Below are 20,504 nucleotides of genomic sequence, written 5' to 3'. Positions count from 1 at the left end.
GAGAAAAATAGGGTAAACATTAATTGGCATAACTTTTATATTTGGTGTCCAAATAGTATTTTTGATGATTTAATTAGGAGAGTTTTGGTTATTGAGTCTTCTTATCTTTTTTTATTTTCTTCTTCATTATGAGATAGGTGAGATGTGAACATAGTACTCGGCTTTTGTGTTTATGGTTTTGGGAATACACTGGATGGTGAATTTGAAGCTATCCACCTAGCGGATTCTGATGCATGACATACTTGAAAATACCTGTTCCATATTCATAGGAAATTCAGTTTGCCCTAGACATTTTCTTCAGATCTCAACATAAACATCACTGTAAAATGAAATTTGAGTTTAAAGTTTAATTCAGGTGAATAATTTTTAAAATAAACTTATTGAAAGCTAGGTGTTACATCTTTAGCAAGTATAATTATCATCTTATTATTATATATTGAAAAAGAAAGAAAAGATAAGGGGTATCAGCAAATTTTTATTTCCTTGCTCAGGTTAAACAAACACAAAATGTAGTTGAACCTTTTCTCATTAATAAATCTGTTTGAACAAGCCTTATTCAAAACAGAAATATTAATTCAAGACATTACTCTAAAATACAAGTCTTGGAACAGCCAAATTGTCAATAACCATTGATTCTCCAAAACTAGGGACATTGAAAGTATGATACAACATTTTCTAACTACTAGAAACACTACCAAATGGGAGCAACCTATACTGGATTCATATAACACTTCACACAACCAATCAATCTTTTCATAATTTTATTTCTGTGAGCAACTGAGCATCTTCTTAATTAATTCCTTTATTGTTTCCATCGAACACCAATTTCTTCTCAGCTTCAACGCTACATTTTTCCGTTCGTACCTAAGCTATGTCCATTGTGCTGTGCTAACTACTAAGCTATTATATGCTGGTCTCAAAGTAAATAAGTTATTATACGACACATGCATGCTTATGTATAAGTAGAATACAAGTAGAATTTCACAAGAACAAGCTTTTTGCTTCTTCTATATTGAAATGAGCTAAATCACCAAATTAGAACACCATTCTGAACATAAACTTGTGGTGTTCATGTCTCATATGTCAAGTCAACACTTAACAATACATACCAAGATTGTATTAACGATAATTGAAATAAAAACTAACAAAAAATTACAAAATTTAATTTCAAAGACCAACTTAATCATTTAGAAAAGCTAGAAAATAAAAACTATTTTGATTCACATGCAGAAATCTAAAAACCAAATTGAACATTACCACTGTTTGAAACGATAACGATAAAGTTAAAACAATCAAACATTAAAAATATTTTTGAAATTTTTCAATAATTTTAGAAGACAAAAAATATACTTTTATTATTATTATTATTTGGACTAGACTTCAATTGTTTAATTCTCAAACTTGTTTATACTGTAAGTCTATAAGATGACGAGAACGACGAATTGTCAAGCAATCCACCTAAACTTACAAATTAGCTTAATTACTTTTCTAATGCTTGCTTAAAAAACACATTAAATTAAACCCATTTAACTAGTTCTTATTGGTTATCCAAAGTTAGTTTCAATGTTGGGTATAACAAAAAAATAAATAACTAAAGACTATTCACATAATTTTCATAGCCGTCTATGAACCGCTTGTACAATAGCAAACATCGAAGGTAATTGCAATTCGAGCATTTTAGTTTTTATGTTCCGAGAATGTCGCACTTTCTGAATTATTGAGTAAACCTCATACCATAGTTATCTTTTTTGTTACTTTTTGTTGCCAAAAAAAAAAAAAATCAAAATACTAAAAGTATAAATGGCAATTGTCTATGACTTCTTTCTTGCCTTAACAGTTAACAATGCACAATAAGTATCAAGATTAATGAGAAATAAACACCAATTATCAATTAAACTCTCAGGAATACATCCATTTTCCTTATATACAGCAGTCAAACCAAGCACAAGAAATCTAAGCTCCAAATTTGTGAAAAGAGACTCAATATATAAGGTTACACTGAATTAAGGTATTGCTAAAATTTTAGCAATAGGTGCTGCATTTACAGGTAAAGGAAAACCCAAAAGAATTAATATTTCTTTTATTAAGGAAACAAAAAGAGAAAATAGACGAGAAGTACGTTGTGATGCATCCATAAAACCACTAAAACCAACACAGACAACAACACAAACCCCAAAGACAAAATCACGATGTACTTGTGTCAAATTATGAACTGAAACCAGACGAGAGAAATCCCAGTCATTGACAAGATCAGGGGAAAATCACCTCAGAGAGATCATCAGCATGGAAGATCCTAGCTGCACTTCAATGGCTCAGTTTATATCATTGATCGTTAACAGAACTGATAATCTTTGACTAAGCAGCCAGAACAACAATGACGATTAGAAGCACAATTCCAAATATCACCAAAAGCAAGCATGTCTGTAAAAGAAAGATCAAAACAAAGTATGAGATTACCTAAGACATATACATGAAGGTTTATAGGAGGAAAAGAAAATAAAAAAGGAAAAAGAAAGAGAGGGGGGAGGGGGGGAACGTATTATGGACAGCAGAAAGTAATGCATTATGCATACTAAACCAACCATGCAACCAAAGCCCATGTATAATGACAATTGTAGAAGCCAAGATCTTTCATCACTAAAATTATATAATATGAACTCCACGGCCATATAAATTTATTGAGGAAATCCAACATCTAAAACTACACGTGAGAGGTGAAATCTTAAAGCAAATATTACACAATGTATATTACCAAAGAAGAATTTGATCTTTGAGTCTTTGAAGCTTTAGCAAGTTGCGATCTTGCTTGTGCAGTTGCAGCATGGGAATGCTCAATGTTGGACCCAATATCATCTAAAAAAAATATAAATTCTTGGCATCAGATCACATGAGAAGTTCTGGACAAATAAAAAACTTGGGATTAAGACAGATGTACTCAATTAGAATGGAAGTGAAAGTTACCAATCATAGCTCCCTGTTCATGCACAAGCACAGCAAGATCTTTAAAAATTTCATTTACTTCACCAATTTGGTGCTGAATTTCTTGAATGCCTTGCTCTCTTTCTTCAATGATAGCCTCATTGAAGGCAATCTCATTATCTAAAAACAAGACCTCCTGCCTGCAGCAAGATAATGAGCCGAGATACTAAATATCACATCATGTCAAATCTAAAAATGTCAAAATACCATTTTGGTCCAAGAGAAAATTGGAATTCAATATTAGTTCCTAAGGTAGTGTTTGTTTCTAGAGACTGAAACTAAAACTGGGAGACTGAAACTCAGTATTGTATTTGGTGGTCAAAGACTAAAACTAAAATTCCAATCTCGAGTCACAAAATTTCAGTCCATTCAGTACCTTTAGAAACTGGAGACCGAGAGGATTAAATTTCTGGCACTGAAGACTGAAACTTTAATAACATTTCTTTCAAAAAATACTCTCAAACTTTTCAAATTTATCTTAAATCAAACATGATACATAACTCAGTCCGGCATATTTTATATCAAACACAATACAAAGACTTAATTTAGTCTTAGTCTCAGTCTCTGTCTCCCTTCCAAACAAAACCTAAAAGAATTTGCTAATACCTGCAACCCTAAAATAAACATGTTATAACAAGTTAGTACTTCCATTTGGTGCGTTGGGCATTCATTATATGTATCATTGAAATGCAGAGTGTTTCAATTAATTACAGATTAGAATTTCGAAATAATTAAATTCTTACAACATATTTTTACTTAGGGGATGAAAGCATTAGCAGATTTTCTTTAACTAATATGTAATTAACTCATTTTCAAAGGGGCAGCCTTCTATTAACACTAAATCACCAAAAAAGTTTTTCAACAAATTTTACAACTTGTAGCAGAACCTTGCCAGTGATTCATCAACTCTTCGCACAGAGCCACAGAGAGAGAGAGAGAGGTCGGGGGTGGGAAGAGGAAAATAACAAAGAAAAAAGATGCATTTTAGCATCAACGTGATTATAGCATAATTTCCGATGACAAATAGGTTACATTTAAGAAGTAATCTGATATACATTATTCATGTTAAAGTTTACAGATTTTCATCAAATTCCCACAGTCTTGTCATTTATAATGTAAATTCCTCCACAGCACCAGAAGAAAAAAAGGGAAAAAAAAAGAATGTGCTTTTCACTATCAATTGTATTTTAGTTTCATGTAATATACAAAAATTTACCTTCTGGATTCCACAAGAAGGGCACGCTGTTCTGGAGTCTTACCAGAATTAGCATCTGCTTCATTAGGTGTATAGCTGCAAAAAGAAAAGCCCAAATAATAAGTGTTATGTGCATCGATGGCAGCCAGTAGAGAAGCAAAATTGATCACCAATAGTAACATATTCTTCTTTAAGAATGAGTTCAATATATAAAATCGTATCAACATAAGCATTAAGCCACACAAATAAGCACAGTCTTCCACTGTAAGATTCCACTAATGGTTGACTGGTCACCTGGATGGAGCTGCTTGTGGAACAAATGGGGTGTAAGCTGTTTCCCTCTCTGCCGCAAGTCGCTGTGCCTTCTGAAATTCTTTCAACACGGCCTGAAAATCTTTCGCGAGTTTAGCATCTGCTATCTTCTTGTTTGCCTGCAAACACACACAATAAAGACATTAAATGCCTCTCTTATTTTATTCTGGTCAATGTAAGAGAACTCAGGGTCATATCAACCAATACATTTAACATATAATTATAACTAAAACTATCTCCAACATGTCCAGCAAAAAACATTCATTCAAAAACGAATCCCAGCGAAACCATCCCCCAAAACAATCTGGGAAACAAAAAACACAATTTCCGGAGAGACTCATGATAACAATTCCATGGATCATAACAATTAACCTTCTCTGCACATGCAATTGAGGTAAAAACTTACATTGATATTAGATTGGTGATCAATTTCACTAGCTTGTTTAAGCTTCGCTGACGTGTCCTTCACCAATTGTCCAATGTGCAGCCTTGTCTTGTGCCTGCAACGTCCATAACGCCGTAAGAAACGCAAACCTCGATCCAATTGTTATCTCAAAAGCATCATACAAAACACAAATCCAATCAAAAAACAAACCACAACCACAAAAAATTCACACCAAAACAGTCAAGGCACATAAGAGGGAGAAAGAGGGGAACTTGATCTCACAGCTTCTCGCGGAGCTCGGGGGTGTCTTTGGGGGTTCCTAGGGTGTTGACAAGCCTCTGGAAGGTGGAGACCGCGGTGTTGATCTGGAAAATTCCGGCAGCCACCGCCTGCGTGGGATCTTGCTTGCCGTTGATGTGGCCTCGGCGGGGAGCGAACGGCCGGCCGGCCTCGATATCCTGAAAGCTCATTCTATATTATTGAATTTCTCTCTCTCTCTCTCTCTCTCTCTCTAGAGGATTGCGCGCGCGCGTGCCTGCGTAACCCTAAATAATTTTCTCGAGAAAATTGAAGACAGAGTGTTTCCTTAGAATTGGGAATTGAAAGAGGAAAGTTGTTGCCGGTCTCGGAAGATCGATCGGAATTCGGTGAATTAGGGATGTTATGAATCTAAACGTGCAGCACCGAACCCGATTTAGAGAGAGAAGAGAGAGATTTGACGATATGATGAATGATGATTGCTTTTAGAGAGGGAATTTATTTTTAGAGAGAGAAACTGGAAGCGTGCCTGTTGTGGAGCGTATCGTATGAATGTTTGATGAATGATGCTTAATTGCTGACATGGATTCTTCCTTGCCGGCACGTTGACGTGGACCCACGCTACACGTGGCTCCTCAAGATACGACACACATACATGAAGCTTCATTTTCTTATAAGTTACAAATAATTAAACAATAATAAACAAAGGTATAAATATGGAGACACATAAGTCCTTTATCAACTTCTAACTAAATTAAATAATAAAATTTAAAATAATAAAATTTTGCTTAGCATTAGTTATTAGTTATAAGTATCAGCAACGCCTTAACAATGTATTGACTATTTTTTAATCTATTGTGTTTTGAATATATATTAAAATCAATGATCAATTATGTATATTTTATAGTAAAATTAGTTATTAATATAAATATGTTATGTTAAAATAAATATTAAAAATATAAAATAATATATTTAAATTTATATAAAATATTTTATTACAATTTATAACTGATTTTTGTGTAAAAAAATATAGTATTATTTTAGAAAAGTATAGGGTACTAATATATTATCTGTCAATTTATTGTCAACAATAATTAATTATTATATTTTAAATACATATATAAAAGACACATCCAGAAAATATATACACTTCCATTAAATACTGTCATAGAAAGATGGAATAATTTTACTAAATTCTAATTAACTAATTATTATTTATCCAACTTTTTTGTTTTATGTACTCGATTATTATTATCTTATGAATTTAATTTTCATATACTGGCAGTATATAAATTTTATATATACATTTAACTATGTAATATTATATCAATAAAAATAATTATTTTTTACATTAATCGCATAAATGATCATTTAAAAATACAAATATAATTATACAATTATATAAAATATTTTACACTGTTAGTGTATTAAAATTAAATTCATTATCTTATTATGTGTAATCATTATCATTTTTTTTATAACATATAACATCTGATTTGTTTTGACATGAGCCAATGAGCCCACTAAATTCGTTTTCCAGATCAAATTGAATAGCTCAGCATCTTGAAATCTTATGACATGATACGGTTTCAACTGATTAAGACTCATGATCCAAAGTTAGTTGAGTTGCCTCCTAGATAACCACACTATGTTTGAATCCCGGCAATAGTTGAGTTGTGGTTATAAAGTCTTTCGTGTGAGTGGGTGAATGTGTCCCTATAATTAAAAAAAAAAAAAAAAAAAGTAAAGTCTCGTTTTTGTCCCCAACATTTGGAGTAAGTCCTATTTGTATCTTTAACGTTTAAATCGTCCTATTTGTATCCTTAACGTTTATAAAAGTGATTTAGTATTATCCTACTATCAATTATACTAACAAATCATATTATATTTTTCAATTATTCTCTCTTGAATGTATTCATTCTCAATTAGGTCTCACTTGGATGTGTTCGATTTTAATATTATACCCACTATTTGTGTTTAGATTCAATTATGTCTCTAGAAGAGTGAATTATGTAAATATTGTAGGAATTAGTTTCAATATTTGATGAGCTATTTTTCGTAGTAGATAATCGATTCTATTACAGACATTTGTATTCTAACTTCAAGAAGAGATTTTTAAAACTCAAACTAAAGCGCTCATGATGTGTAATTGACGGCAGGATAACATTGAATCACTTTTACAAACGTTAGGGATACAAATAGGACGATTTAAATGTTAGAGATACAAATAGGATTTACCTCAAACGTTGGAGAAAAAAACGATACTTTACTCTTAAAAAAAATACACGGGTTCAACAATTGTCGCTACAAGATTCAAAATGCATACTAATGCACTTAGTCACTTACATGCTACATGACATTTCTAATAATTATAATCTCCAGTTTTTTATGTGCTTGATTAACATGAATTTAAATTTTGATTTAGATCTTGATATTTGATCATAATTAAATTTTTAGATAGGTATTTAGTGATTATGTTCTTTTGAATATTTTTTTCATCCATTTATTTGAATTTTGTGAGTTGTATTCAAGTATAAAAGAAATATTCTATAGATGCTAAAATGATAAGTTTAGAAATTGTGGATCAATACTGTCGTTGCATTAAAGTATCATTGAATCATCGAACAAGTATGCTTTTCCAAAATCAATTTAAAGGAAGTCGAAAGATATGTTAATATTATTGGAAAAGAATCACAGAAAAATGGTTGAACATTTGAATACTATCGAATTTTTATGACATTTTACAAATGGTTCATTTGGATTTGATTATTATTCGCAAATTGGTTTACTTTGTTGGAGCTTTAAAAATTGTTTTGGCAATTAATTACAAAATTTTTTAGTGATATGCTTTTGTATGATTTATTAGCTCAATTTGCTCTAGTTGTGAACACATGGAACTCAAATATCTTGAGCAGATATTAAGTTAATCGTTATTCAATTAACAATGCTTAATCTTTTTTCTTTGTTGTTTGCAGGTGTGTGGCATTTTGATCAAGTTTTTCTCTATAAAGAAACTCATGTATAATGTTAACCAACCAGTAGGTTCTTTACAATTTGACACTGTCTAAAAATTCTATGTTATTTTATAGTTGTATAATAGAATTAGTATTTAACTCGGATAGATGCGTGTTATGAAATTTGCTTAAGATATTGATTAGCTTAATGATCTTTATATTAATTTAGAATTGTAGTTGCTAATGTCTGTTCAAAAGACTAGAGAGCCTAAAAGTCAATATTATGAAAGCATATGTGTGATTTAAAGTTTGATTTAAAGTGTGTTTGATTATAACATGAGTTTGAATTTTGATTTGCATATCTCAAGTTTGATTATTACTTTGGACATGTTTGATTATAATCTAATTGTAACATGAGTTTAAAATTTGATTTGTATTCTCGAATTTGATTATTATTTTGGACGTGTTTGATTATAACAAGATTTTATAAAATAATTTGGAGCTAGTTTGATTACCTAATTATAGCATCAAACTAAACAAGAAAAATTTACATATTTATAAGTTCGTTAGATAGATACGTTTTTAGTGATTTTGATAGAAGACTAATTTATCTTATAATAATATTTTTATAACATCGTGTTATATGCTGAGTTTGATTATACTCTAATTTTAAAACAGGTTATTACAGCATGTTTAATTATATACTATGAATTAAGAATTTGCTATTTTCATTTTTCATGAATCAATAATAATCCAAAATTTTAGATAACTCAAAATATTGAGTACAAAAGCACTAACCACATGTAAAATCAAAATTAAAACTATTACAAAAAAAAATGTAAAAATTTCATTGCATCATGTAACAAATCTATTACAAAAGAAATAAAACTATTATTCTTTTAAATAGTGACTTTATTGCATTAAATTCAACAAAGATATAAAGCCATATGGGTGGATTCTTCATCAATATTGTCATTATCCAACTTGTGCAGTTGTATCTGATGCTGCTACAAACATGTTCTGTAATTATCATTGAATGACAATTAATAATATTAACATTCTTATTCACTCATCTTAAAATTTTTATTATAAAGAATGAGTCAATGACCATGGTAATAGCTTTGATATGATCATTGGTGATATCTATGAACAAGTTACCCTGCTTCTTCAGCTCAAGCAACACGCCAACTATGTCCTCCCCTTTTTTTCTATTATTATGATCTTCGTGCTCTTCAATTACTCCTTTAAGAAACTCATCCAACTCCTTAAAAATCTTTTTAACACGATCCAGCAGGTCATTTACCCTATCAATCCAACCCAATTAAAAGATATTGCTACTTCAAATAATTTAGAATTCTATGAATTGAAACGAGAGTTCAGAACTTTGACGAAGAAAAATGCAGTGTAGTAACAACTAAATATGGTGAAACACAGTGATGTTTTCAAAATTTTTAAAAGCATTAGCAAAATTTATACTACAAGTATGGATATGAAAAAATGCACCTTGAAAGAATTGGAATCTGCTCCCACTATGAGTAATTACTTTTCTGATATGTTTGGAATAACCTAAAATATGAATAATAAAAAAATTTAAAATCAAATCATGAATAAAAAATGGATAATAACAAATTTGAAATCAAATCAGGAATAAAAAATTGACATACGAAATAAATAAAACACAAACCTCATCATTCGAGTTTGTGGATAAATTAATAAGCAGTGATTTGTTTTAAAATATAATCAAAATCTTAAGATAACAAGAACCGAAGTTAAACAATACTGAGAAGAATTTTTGTGAAGTGCCTAATCGAATCAGAGGAGAAGGAAGCGTGGGAAAGAGAAGAAAGCGATGAGTGAGGTGCATGCAGTGGCACAATCGAAGAGAAGAAAAGTGAGATGCATGCATTGGAACCCCTCTACCGAGAAGAGAAGAAATCGCGATCGAAGAAGAAGGGAACAGTGGCGTGATGAAGAAGCTCATAGAGTGACTGAAATCGCAATCAAAGAAGAGAACCCTCTTTGTATTATCTCTGTATCCATATTCGTATCCTTCTACAATATTTTTTATAGAGTGACTGAAATTAATGGCTGAAAATGGTATACAAATAACATTTTTATACTGATAACTGACTTTAGTAGCTGATTTTAGTGTACATATATATAGCATTATTCGTATGTATTACCTTGTATGCTGTCATTTGGTATGTATTTAATGATGACATTAAAATATTAACAAAGTTAATAAACTCAAACACTACAACAAACTCTTAATTAATAAGAGATAATATAATGCTAGTTATATATTGATAGGATTCATAATGGAAGTTAACGTAATAGTAATGCCCTTTGCTAATATAGTGTTTTGACATAGCATAGTGCTATGTTAATGAGGGTGTTACATAAAGCATATGTCTAGTTCACATTATCATCATAAGTTAGTGTAATATACATATCCAACCATCCATTTTTCAATTCCTAAGTGAACAACAATGTGTATACATAACTTGTTACAATTTTCACACCAAAGGAAAAGAAAAAGGCAAACCTAGCATATGCTCACATTTATCAAAGGTTAGTTTTTTTTTTTTCTCCCCCCCCTTTTTTTTTTCTCTTATAATTGTTTCCACCTTAGACCAGTTCTCTCACCTATATCCTCTCCCAAACAACAAAAGCCTACGACGTAATAATCTTGTCCATGATCTTTCACCCATCAATGAAGAAACATGCAGGGCTGAAAACAGATCATGAATCGTTTTTCAAGTATATGATATCGTATATCCCCCTCTATGGATGCAAATGAAGTGATTCACGTCTCTTTTTTGTATGAGCTTCAGCTTGTCCTTTTCTCATCATTGCCACAAACTCTTCATAGTTAATACGACCATCCTGCACAAACAACATGTCTTCCTTAATATTACTCTCCATATTTTACATCCAAAATGTTATTCGTACACTAAAATTAGCCACTAATGTAAATGCACGTGTGATTTAATTTATTTTCGATGTGTATTTGTATTTCAACATGTATTTTATACTAGTGGCTGATTTTACTATACAACGTAGCATAATCAATTTTACGTATATTCGAGAGAGGAACTTTAATAAAAGGGAGCCACTTAAATAAAGATGTTAAAAACGTCTTTTTTTTAAAGATGATTTTTAAAAATTAAAATTTAACACATAAAATAAATTAAATTGTATTATTTTTATTAAAATTAGACCGGACAAATCAATTAGCAAAAAAATTAATAAATTAAATTTTGAATCGGTATAAATTAATATTTTTTATAAAAAATTACTACAATATCCCTATTATAAAACACAACTAAAATATTTATATTTTATATATATATATTCATTTTGAAAATTTTAAATTCTAACCCTATAACGATAGAGAAGAAAAGGGTTAGAATTTAGGATTTTCAAAATTAATATATATAATAAGAGTATTTTAGTCATTTTATATAATAGAGATATTGTAGTCATTTTTTATAAAAAATAATATTAATTTAGATGGATTCAAAATTTGATTCACTATTTTTTTATCAAATTAATTTGTCTGATCTAATTTTGACAAAAATAATATAATTTAAGTGATTATATATGTTAAATTTTAATTATTAAAAAATATCCTTAAAAAAACGTTTTCTGCATCAACAAAATAGATAATTAAATAAATATATGACATACGTTATCTACATCAACTTCTTGAACGATTTCATTGATGTCTCTTCCATCGTGGATGTTATATTCATGGAGAGCTTGCTCTAATTCTTCAGTGGTGATAAACCTTTTTTATATGGTATAAAAATGAGATTAGGAATTTATTTTTAGAAGGTAATAAAATATGTAGCAGAAAGATGGGGTCAATAATATATTTGATAATTACCCGCTATTATCTTTATCAAAGTATTGGAAGGCTTTATAAAGATGTTCTTCTCTGTTCATTCTGTTCATGTGCACTGTTGCTGTGATGAATTCATCATAGTCTATGGTACCATTTCCGTCAGCATCTGCCTGCAATTTGTAGAATAAAGAAAAAGCAAAAACAATCATATTGATTCTCCTTTTAAAAGGGAAAAGATAAAACAACTTACTGCTTCCAGTAATTGTTGAACTTCTTGTTCTGATAGCTTTGTCCCTTGCTTTGCAAGACCCTGCTTAAGTTCTTCAATTGTAATGGTTCCACTATTATCAGTGTCCATTCCCTTAAACATTTCCTTTAACCCCATAATTTCTTCTTCTGATAAGCATCCTGCAATAACCTATTCATTTTTGGAAAGTTTTAATGTCATCATGCTTAGTACGTATATTTCTTAGCGGTAATGTTAGGAAGACAAAAATAAAAAAGTCAGAACTTACTTTATTTAGCATTCATTAATTGTTACAGCAATAAATAAATAGTAAATAAAGACTTAGGGGTGAGTACGGGTCGGTTTGATTCGGGTTCATGGTAAAATTAGAATCAAACTGATCAAAATATAATTGGTTCGGATTTGTGTTTTTTTGTACATGTACCCGAATCAAACCAAACCGATTAAAAACGGATTGGTTCAATTTGGGTAATTGGGTACCCGATGACTTTGAAATTCATAGAAGAAACCAAATTTTTATATTAAAAATTCAACAAGTATAATAAATATGTAACATCAATAGAAATAATCCAAACATGTTAAACACCAAATACATTAAAAACTAAACTCATTAGAATCCAAACATATTAATAGTGAATAATCTTTGTCTAATAAAAAAGTTATATATTTTTTATTTAATTAATATATGATCGGGTTCGCGGGTTGGTTCGGGTTCCGCACCCCTAGAACCGATATCCAAACCAATCATTAACAAAGACTATTAGTTTGGTTCGGGTTGGACCCAATTACCCGTTGGTTCCAAAACTAATTCAATTAGTTCGGTTTGGGTTCGGACGGGTAATCGGGTACCCGCTACCCGTGCTCACCCTAAAATAAAGTAAATTCTCGCTGATTTTAGTTAAATTTTTTTTATTATCAAATATTTTTTATTTCCGAGCATGTAATGTAATGTGTGAATAGAAAAACATTAATTATAAATTAGAAAATAATAGTACAAGTACCCTTAAAGCAACTTTCTTGAATTCATTCATTGCTTTGAATTGTTTGAGCCTACTTAGCACAGCATTATCAATAGGCTTATCTGGTGCTTCTCCATCTTCCTTAACCCAAGGATGATCTATTTTGAAAATTAACAAATTCAAATTGTTTAATTATTATCAAAACATGGCAACTAATAATGAATCATCTATGATTTTGAAGCTATACTTACTCAAAACTTCATAAGCTGTAAGCCTTTGTTTAGGATCTGAATTCAACATTTTTCGTACAAGATCTTTTGCAGATGGTGAAATTGAAGGCCATGGATCGCTTGAAAAGTCAACGTGACCTCTTAGGATGGCATTGAATATGCCATGTTCAGATTCTGGCATATTTTTATTTCAAGTAATTAGCATCACTACCATGACTGCATTTATATGGTTTGAAATTAATCATAAAGTGATTGTAATGAAAATGAAAACCTGCCCAAAATGGAGGAACTCCACATAAAAGAATGTAAAGCATAACACCAACACTCCATATATCAACCTCTGGACCATATTTCCTTTTCAATACTTCAGGTGCAATGTAGTATGCACTACCAACAATGTCCTTGAAAACATCTCCTACAAAAATGAAGCACTTTCTCTGGCTATTAAAATTATACCCAATAAATTAAACATGATGTTATCTTCCTAGTATTTCCTTGTAACCAACATTTTCATAATTTTGTCCATTGTTAATATATTTTTGTCAAAATGGTTATTTTGACTTAAAATCAAAATGAAACATTTTAGAAAAGATGAATTATATTAAATTTACGAGTTTTATTATAATGACTTAGTGTTTGCTCAAATATAAAGCAAATACAAAGAACAGGTGTTAATTATCTAATATTTTTCATAAATAGATATTCCAACGAAGATTTTATAATTGTCTTTATATAAAAATACTGTATTTTTTATCATTGAATAATAGATTTTAGGACTTAATTTTCATATGCTATAAAAGTGTTATCTTTGTTTAAAGTGTGGCAAAACAAATAAATCACACTTTTTAAACAAAGATTATCATAAAAAGATATTTTTTATATCTCCGTCCATTAGAGTAATTGTCTTTTTCATAAGGCAACTACTCCAATAAAGATGTCAAAACATATTTTCTCATGATGATCTTAATTTAAAAAGTATGATTTATTTGTTTTGCTACACTTTAAACAAAAGTAACATTTTTATAACACATAAAAATCAAGTTCTAAAATTTTTATTATTCAATGGTCAAAATAAAATATCTTTATATAAAGACAATTATAAAATCTTTATTAGGCAATTATAAAGCCTTTATATGAAGTTGCATTAAAGAGTCTATATTAAAAAAAAAATTATAATTGTCTTTATATAAAGATATTTTATTTGAGCATTAGATGATAGATTTTAGAGTTTAATTTTTATATATTATAAAAATATTATCTTTATTTAAAGTATGACAAAACAAATAAAAATACGGTGCTTTGGTAATAACATATTAAAGAGTGTATGTTGAAAAAAGAAGGATAAAATAATAATAAGAAAACCTTGCTTGTAAAAAACGGATAAACCAAAATCGGTGGCTTTAAGGGGAGCATCTTCGTCCTTGCTCAACAAGAGGAAATTCTCAGGCTTGAGATCTCTATGAATGACACCAAGAGAGTGAAAAGTGTGGACAATCTCCATAATGGTTCTTAACAAGGTAGCAGCGGCACGCTCGGTATAGTGGCCCTTGGCAATGATGCGATCAAAGAGTTCACCACCCGCACACAATTCCATCACTAAATGAACAGATTGTTTGTCCTCATAGGCACCTTTAAGCTCTACGATGTTAGGCTGCCCTGACAGGTGGTACAGGATCTGCACCTCCCTTCTAACGTCCTCTATATCCTCCTTATTCACTAGCTTCCTCTTCGCAATTGTTTTGCATGCAAATTGTTTTCCTGTTGCCTTGTGTGTGCATAAATATGTTACCCCAAACATGCCTCTACCTAGCTCCTTACCCAGACTATATGACGCTTTTATGTCCTCCATTGGCCTCCCCAGCACGGGCCCTATAGGCCCGGGCTTTGTAGGTTTTGTTGTTGACGGAGGAGATGTTGTTGAGGGTGGTGGAGGCTTGCTGGCCGCCGGAGGGCTTGTGGATGGGCTTTCATTGTTATTATTATTATTATTTTTGTTATCATTGTCTGTGGTTTGTTGTTGGTTTGAGTCTCCCTTGGTTGCGGTGGCCGCATTGTCGGCCTCCGGGGCATCTGCGGCGTTGCCTTGGGAGCAACAATTGCCCATGGAGGAAGGGAGGGAGGAAGGGGGACACAAAATAAGATATAATAAATATGAAAATGAAGAAGAAAAGAGAAAAAAAGAGGGGAAATAAGGATATAGTTTGGGAGTGGCAAAATGGTGAATTCTAAGGAGCAAAAAAGAAAGACTAGTTGGAAAATAATAATAAAAAATAAAAAAAAAGGGGGGGGAATTCGAACAAGTCAAAATGTGACAATATAGGTTGATTCATTGTTTGGAATGTTAATAAAATTAGAGGAAGGTATTGATGGTGAGAGATTGTAGGGAGTTTAGAGGTTGCAGTTTGAAAAAGTCTTTAGCGTGTCTATTACGTGGTAATGAGACAAGGTTAAGATGATTTTTCGGAATAAGAAAAACAAAACAATCATTTGTACTCATAACTTCAAAATCACAAAGGCCAGTAAGTTGTTATAGCTTTTGTTAGAGATGATGATGTTCTTACTCTAGAGTAACTTCCAAAAGTTAGATAAGTAATATCAACAACTTATATTATTGAGTGAATACCCACCGACCCTGAGAATTATCTCGAAAGGACAACGAGAACCCAAGAAAAAAAAACACTTAATTCGGCTTTTGATCTTTTTTTTTTTGGGACTGATTAGTCCTTGTACTAAAAAAAATAACATTGACTTTTTTTGGTACAGGGACCTCATTGTCCTTTTGAGGTAATTGTTAGGAGCTGAGTTGGATTTTTTTTTGTCAAGAGCCTCGTTGTCTTTTGAGATAATTGTCAGGGCTATTTTGGGTTTTTCTCTATATTTATATTACTATTGTTCATGTTTGTGTACGTACGGAACATTATATTTTATATTATATTTGGATTTAAGAAAAAAAGTTATATTATATTATATTAATTTAGAGTTTTAGTCCAATTTATCATAAGACATTAAATATAAATCATGTATGTTATCATAAATAGCATTAGAGTGTTATGAGAAATATACACTAGATTTTTGGGTTTGCTCTTTGGTATTATTCATTAGGTACTAATAGATCGGATTACAAGCTTGTATATAAGGGTTTTGTGATATAAATAACATATTGAGTTTTGAGCTTCAAGATGTATTCTAAGTTGTAGGAGCACTCAATAATTTTCAATTTGGTTAATATAGACGAGAAGAGGGGAAGGATTGTTAAATTGTAGTTTGAAATATTTTTGAAATCACGAAAACTTTAAGAGCCTATCAAGTCTTAAGACTTGGGAATGGGAACAACAAAAGATATATAAGTTCAAATTCAAGTCTGAAAATTAGGTTTAATTTTAAATACACTATCTGATATTCTTTTCTCAAGTCTTTTTAGACTAAGCTTGACTCTAATGATCATGAATCCAAGAATCGTAGACATTATAGGTTAGCATGAGAGTAGTAAAATTTTGTAGCTCATTTATGTTTATCTATATTCACATGACTTTTATATAAATAGGTCGTAAATTCTATTTATATTTGTGGGATTTAATACAAATAGACATAAATGGAGTTTACGACTTATTTATATAAAAATCATGTGAATATAGATAGACATAAATGAGTTACAAAACTCTATTACTCTCATGCTAACTTATAGACCGAAACAATTTTAGAGTGAAAAATTGCATTGAAGCCGGACATATCCCTAGAGGCTTTATATATTTTTATCAAAAATGTTATTTGTTGTACATTTAAATTATTCACTAAAATTAATCACTAATATATTTGTGTATAAATACATATGTGAGTTAATTTATTTTTTTATGAATTAATAGACACTCTAAAAAATCTATTAATTTACTATTTTTTTAATAATATAAATTAAAAAATTGTACGTATCTAGCTTGCGTGGAATTGAGTCACACCACATTAATATATTAATCAAAATTTTAACACAAAATTCTTAGTAATAAGTAGATGAATTCACCAAAAGAAGTATCATAAACAAATTTAAGCAGACCATATATTTAAAACATCTGAACCTTTTTCATTTTGGTGTGGTACAAGCACTACCAGAAATACGGACATTATCAACGGGAAGATACCCACGAACTAAAAAGAGTGGCAAATTTATATGATCGTGGTAATCACTTGCAACGTCTTGTATTTCCGTGGCCAAATTTTGTGAAATTTTTTGACGATTTTGTTTGTTCGTGGCTAACTTGAGATGAGTTCTCTCAATGACCACAGACTCAATGATTACCGTGGCAAAATCGAACGATTTTCACTTTTAAATTCCGCGTTTAATTTAGTTTTGTCCTCCATCCCTCTCAAAATATTTTTATGCAGTTTTTACTTTTTCAAAATTTAAACCGTAACTTAAAGGTAAATTCGATTTATCATGTGCAGACTTTTCCAATTCTTCAATTGTTGAATTCTTCTCCCTCCTTTTGAGTGCTGCCATAAAAAATTAATAAAGTATGCTAATGGTTTGATTTTAGATGTTGTTGATGATGTACAATTTTCTCACTTCGTATGATCTTTAAATTTAGCCATATCTCTGAATCATGTATTTTTTTACTTAGTATTAGCTATGCGCTGATTTGATTAATTTTTTCTTTTTGATTTAACTATAGTTTTTTAACGTGGTTGTATTATTCATTACTTGTTACTAAATCAGATTGTAATGTAACGAAAAAGACTAAATTATATACATACAATTTCAATATTTATATTTTAGTTGTTACATTTTTTGTGCGTGTTCTTTTTGGTCAAATGCAGTTTTAGTGTCCAATTTTACCGTATGTATTATTTAGAGACTTTGGTGATAGAATAAAATGATTCAATTAAAAATAAATGTTAAAATTATAAAAAAGAGTACTTATAAAAAGAGTACATATTTATTTTTGATAAAATAGTTCTAACTAATTTTAGAAAGTAAAAGATACTAACTATGATTTTATTGAAATAATAACTAATTTAATTATTCATTATTTAATTACTCACTCTTAATTTATGGCAACATTAATAAACAGAATTTTAACTTTTAAAATTTAGAATATTAGTTTTATACCTATATTTTATTAATTTAATTTAAAAAATAAATTAAAATTATTTTTATGGGAGTTCATTTTTTAATTATGTACAAATTTTTTTTTTCTTCAATTTAAAGGTATCAAATTCTTAAGTTTTAAGTTTATTTATTTTAATTTTTATTGATGCCATTTTTTTTAAATTCAACGAGTAAAAATTTTAAATTCTAATTAATATGTGAAATTTTTGAATATAATTTAAAGTTGTAAATTTTACAATTTGATTTTTTTATTAAAATTAAATTTTACTCTAAATTAAAAAGTTATAGTTAGTTCACTAAACAAAATTCAAATTAACATCTATAATAAGATGAATGAAATTTTGAGCGGCAATGTTAAGCGCAACTTTTATTAAGTAGCCCACTCACCCAGTCTTAACAATAACTTCCTTCCACTATTTCCAAAATCCCTGTTTGTTAGCTCCTGCAATTGATTCAAGTTTGATAACATGCAGCCAACCTTTTCGTTAATAACATTTTCTCCCGGTCGTAATTTCTTAACTCCTGCACTCAGATCAATTCAGCTAACCTTCAGAGCAATTCGCTCAAGACGTTCCTGGTTAGGTTCTAGGTACGATCACACCGGACGTTCTGTGAAAGAGCAGGGACCATGATTTGCAGTTCGAGTAACGTCAGTTTGAGTCGCCGAAGAAGCAAGCAAAATCGGTGGAATCAGAATTCTATATGTAAACCCGAATCGCGAAGAAGATTTTCATGACATCATTTTGTTTTTTATATTTCTTTTAGTCAACAATGAAAGTTAATTTTAGACTTTTTTTTTTTTTTTTTTTTATTCCAACATGCATTCTTTCTTTTGTTACTGGTTGTAGATAGATTCTAAATCACCAATTGGCATTTTGAAAGATATTATGCAACTGACAATTGAAGGCCGCAAAGCAGCTGCAAATTACATCCGAAAGTAAGTATTGTACCTTAATTTTTTATCATCTTCGAAGGAGTCAAATCATAACCTATTAATTTTTTAGCTTAATTCTTGATCTCTATTTTGCTTAACAGATTTTATTGGAGTACACAAAGCAACTGGAGTATCTACAGGATGTATAATTCAGTGGTGTATAATTTAGTGGCCGAAGTTATATGTATTTTTTACTATTTACCTGTAAATATTTTTGCATGTGGATTGTCTGTGTAACAAGAAATGGAGAGCTTGATAAATTCATTATTTTGATACTTTCAAGATTTGTATCATTTTAGCAAAGTTTGATATTTATTTTGTAATAGTTTTATTTGAATATTTTTTTAACATTAAATCCATTAATCTAGGATATTTGCTTTTCAATACTAAGTATTTGTTAATTTTATATTTTTATACTATGGATAATACGTATAGGAATGTGATTAATTTTTTTAATATTATATGATGTAATTTTATATTAAAGAGCATTTTTATTATGATATTTTTTTTTAATTTAACTTCTATCATTAGCCACGGAAAAAAGTATGGCAAAAAAGTCCGGCCTGGTCAATTTTATCACAGGTAAATGTTTTATTTTGCCACGGAAAAGAGTGTGTCTAAACGTGCTAAAGTTGTGGCTAACCAAATGTCTCCACGGGTATTAAAGCTGTGGCTATTGGAGTAAAAAGCGTGGCTAACTAAAAACGCGTCGCCCTCCCTAGCCACGGATGTTCATTTGTTGCAAAAGCATAATTGCCACAGTTTTTTTGGAGTTTAGCCACAGATTTTTCCATAGCTAAACCCCTTCTTTTTGGTAGTGAAGTTTTGTTTGAGGAAAAATGTTACCTTAGCTTTAAATAGTGAGACACAGTTATACTTAAAATAAAAATTAATCAATGAATGTACCATGAACCTAAGTTCTAAATTTCTAATAATGAAGACTATGTTAGACAAAATCAATGAATGTACCATAAAACTAAGTTCTAAACTTCTAATAATGAAGACTATGTTAGACAAACCGTGTTGACATGAATGAACACTAGCGTGTTAACATTATTGTGTGCCACTACTAACCAATTTCTGAAATTTGAAATCTTCCTATG

The 20,504-nt window shown here is 30.2% G+C and overlaps 2 protein-coding genes across 2 annotated transcripts; both read right to left on the bottom strand.

Moving 5' to 3' along the window:
* Nucleotides 1-1,863: 1,863 nt before the first annotated feature.
* Nucleotides 1,864-5,697, bottom strand: LOC112740819 (syntaxin-22). The gene is made up of 7 exons (XM_025789454.3): nt 5,154-5,697; nt 4,893-4,986; nt 4,469-4,605; nt 4,196-4,270; nt 2,962-3,119; nt 2,753-2,853; nt 1,864-2,421 (listed from the first exon to the last, which is right to left on the bottom strand). Exons 1-7 carry the CDS (start codon nt 5,339-5,341, stop codon nt 2,356-2,358), a joined length of 819 nt encoding a protein of 272 aa, XP_025645239.1. The 5' UTR covers nt 5,342-5,697; the 3' UTR covers nt 1,864-2,355.
* Nucleotides 5,698-10,478: 4,781 nt separating this feature from the next.
* On the bottom strand, nt 10,479-15,618 carry LOC112740818 (calcium-dependent protein kinase 2-like). Its single transcript, XM_025789453.3, has 8 exons — nt 14,729-15,618; nt 13,638-13,781; nt 13,388-13,540; nt 13,179-13,294; nt 12,181-12,348; nt 11,973-12,100; nt 11,774-11,873; nt 10,479-10,969 (listed from the first exon to the last, which is right to left on the bottom strand). The coding sequence occupies exons 1-8, from the start codon at nt 15,468-15,470 to the stop codon at nt 10,868-10,870; spliced, it is 1,653 nt and encodes a 550-aa protein (XP_025645238.1). The 5' UTR covers nt 15,471-15,618; the 3' UTR covers nt 10,479-10,867.
* Nucleotides 15,619-20,504: the final 4,886 nt, after the last annotated feature.

This window comes from Arachis hypogaea, chromosome 14, assembly GCF_003086295.3.
Source record: "Arachis hypogaea cultivar Tifrunner chromosome 14, arahy.Tifrunner.gnm2.J5K5, whole genome shotgun sequence".
Classification (NCBI taxonomy): domain Eukaryota; kingdom Viridiplantae; phylum Streptophyta; class Magnoliopsida; order Fabales; family Fabaceae; genus Arachis; species Arachis hypogaea.
This window is presented reverse-complemented; position numbering and strand designations above follow the sequence as displayed.

Coding starts and splice junctions, on each gene's coding strand:
- LOC112740819 (XM_025789454.3), bottom strand. CDS start 5,341: ATGAGCTTTCAGGATATCGAGGCCGGCCGGCCGTTCGCTCCCCGCCGA. Junction 4,987..5,153: donor CCCGAGCTCCGCGAGAAGCT/GTGAGATCAAGT, acceptor TGGACGTTGCAG/GCACAAGACAAGGCTGCACA. Junction 4,271..4,468: donor CCACAAGCAGCTCCATCCAG/GTGACCAGTCAA, acceptor TTCTTTTTGCAG/CTATACACCTAATGAAGCAG.
- LOC112740818 (XM_025789453.3), bottom strand. CDS start 15,470: ATGGGCAATTGTTGCTCCCAAGGCAACGCCGCAGATGCCCCGGAGGCC. Junction 13,295..13,387: donor TACAGCTTATGAAGTTTTGA/GTAAGTATAGCT, acceptor TTTTCAAAATAG/ATCATCCTTGGGTTAAGGAA. Junction 11,874..11,972: donor TTTGATAAAGATAATAGCGG/GTAATTATCAAA, acceptor CATATAAAAAAG/GTTTATCACCACTGAAGAAT.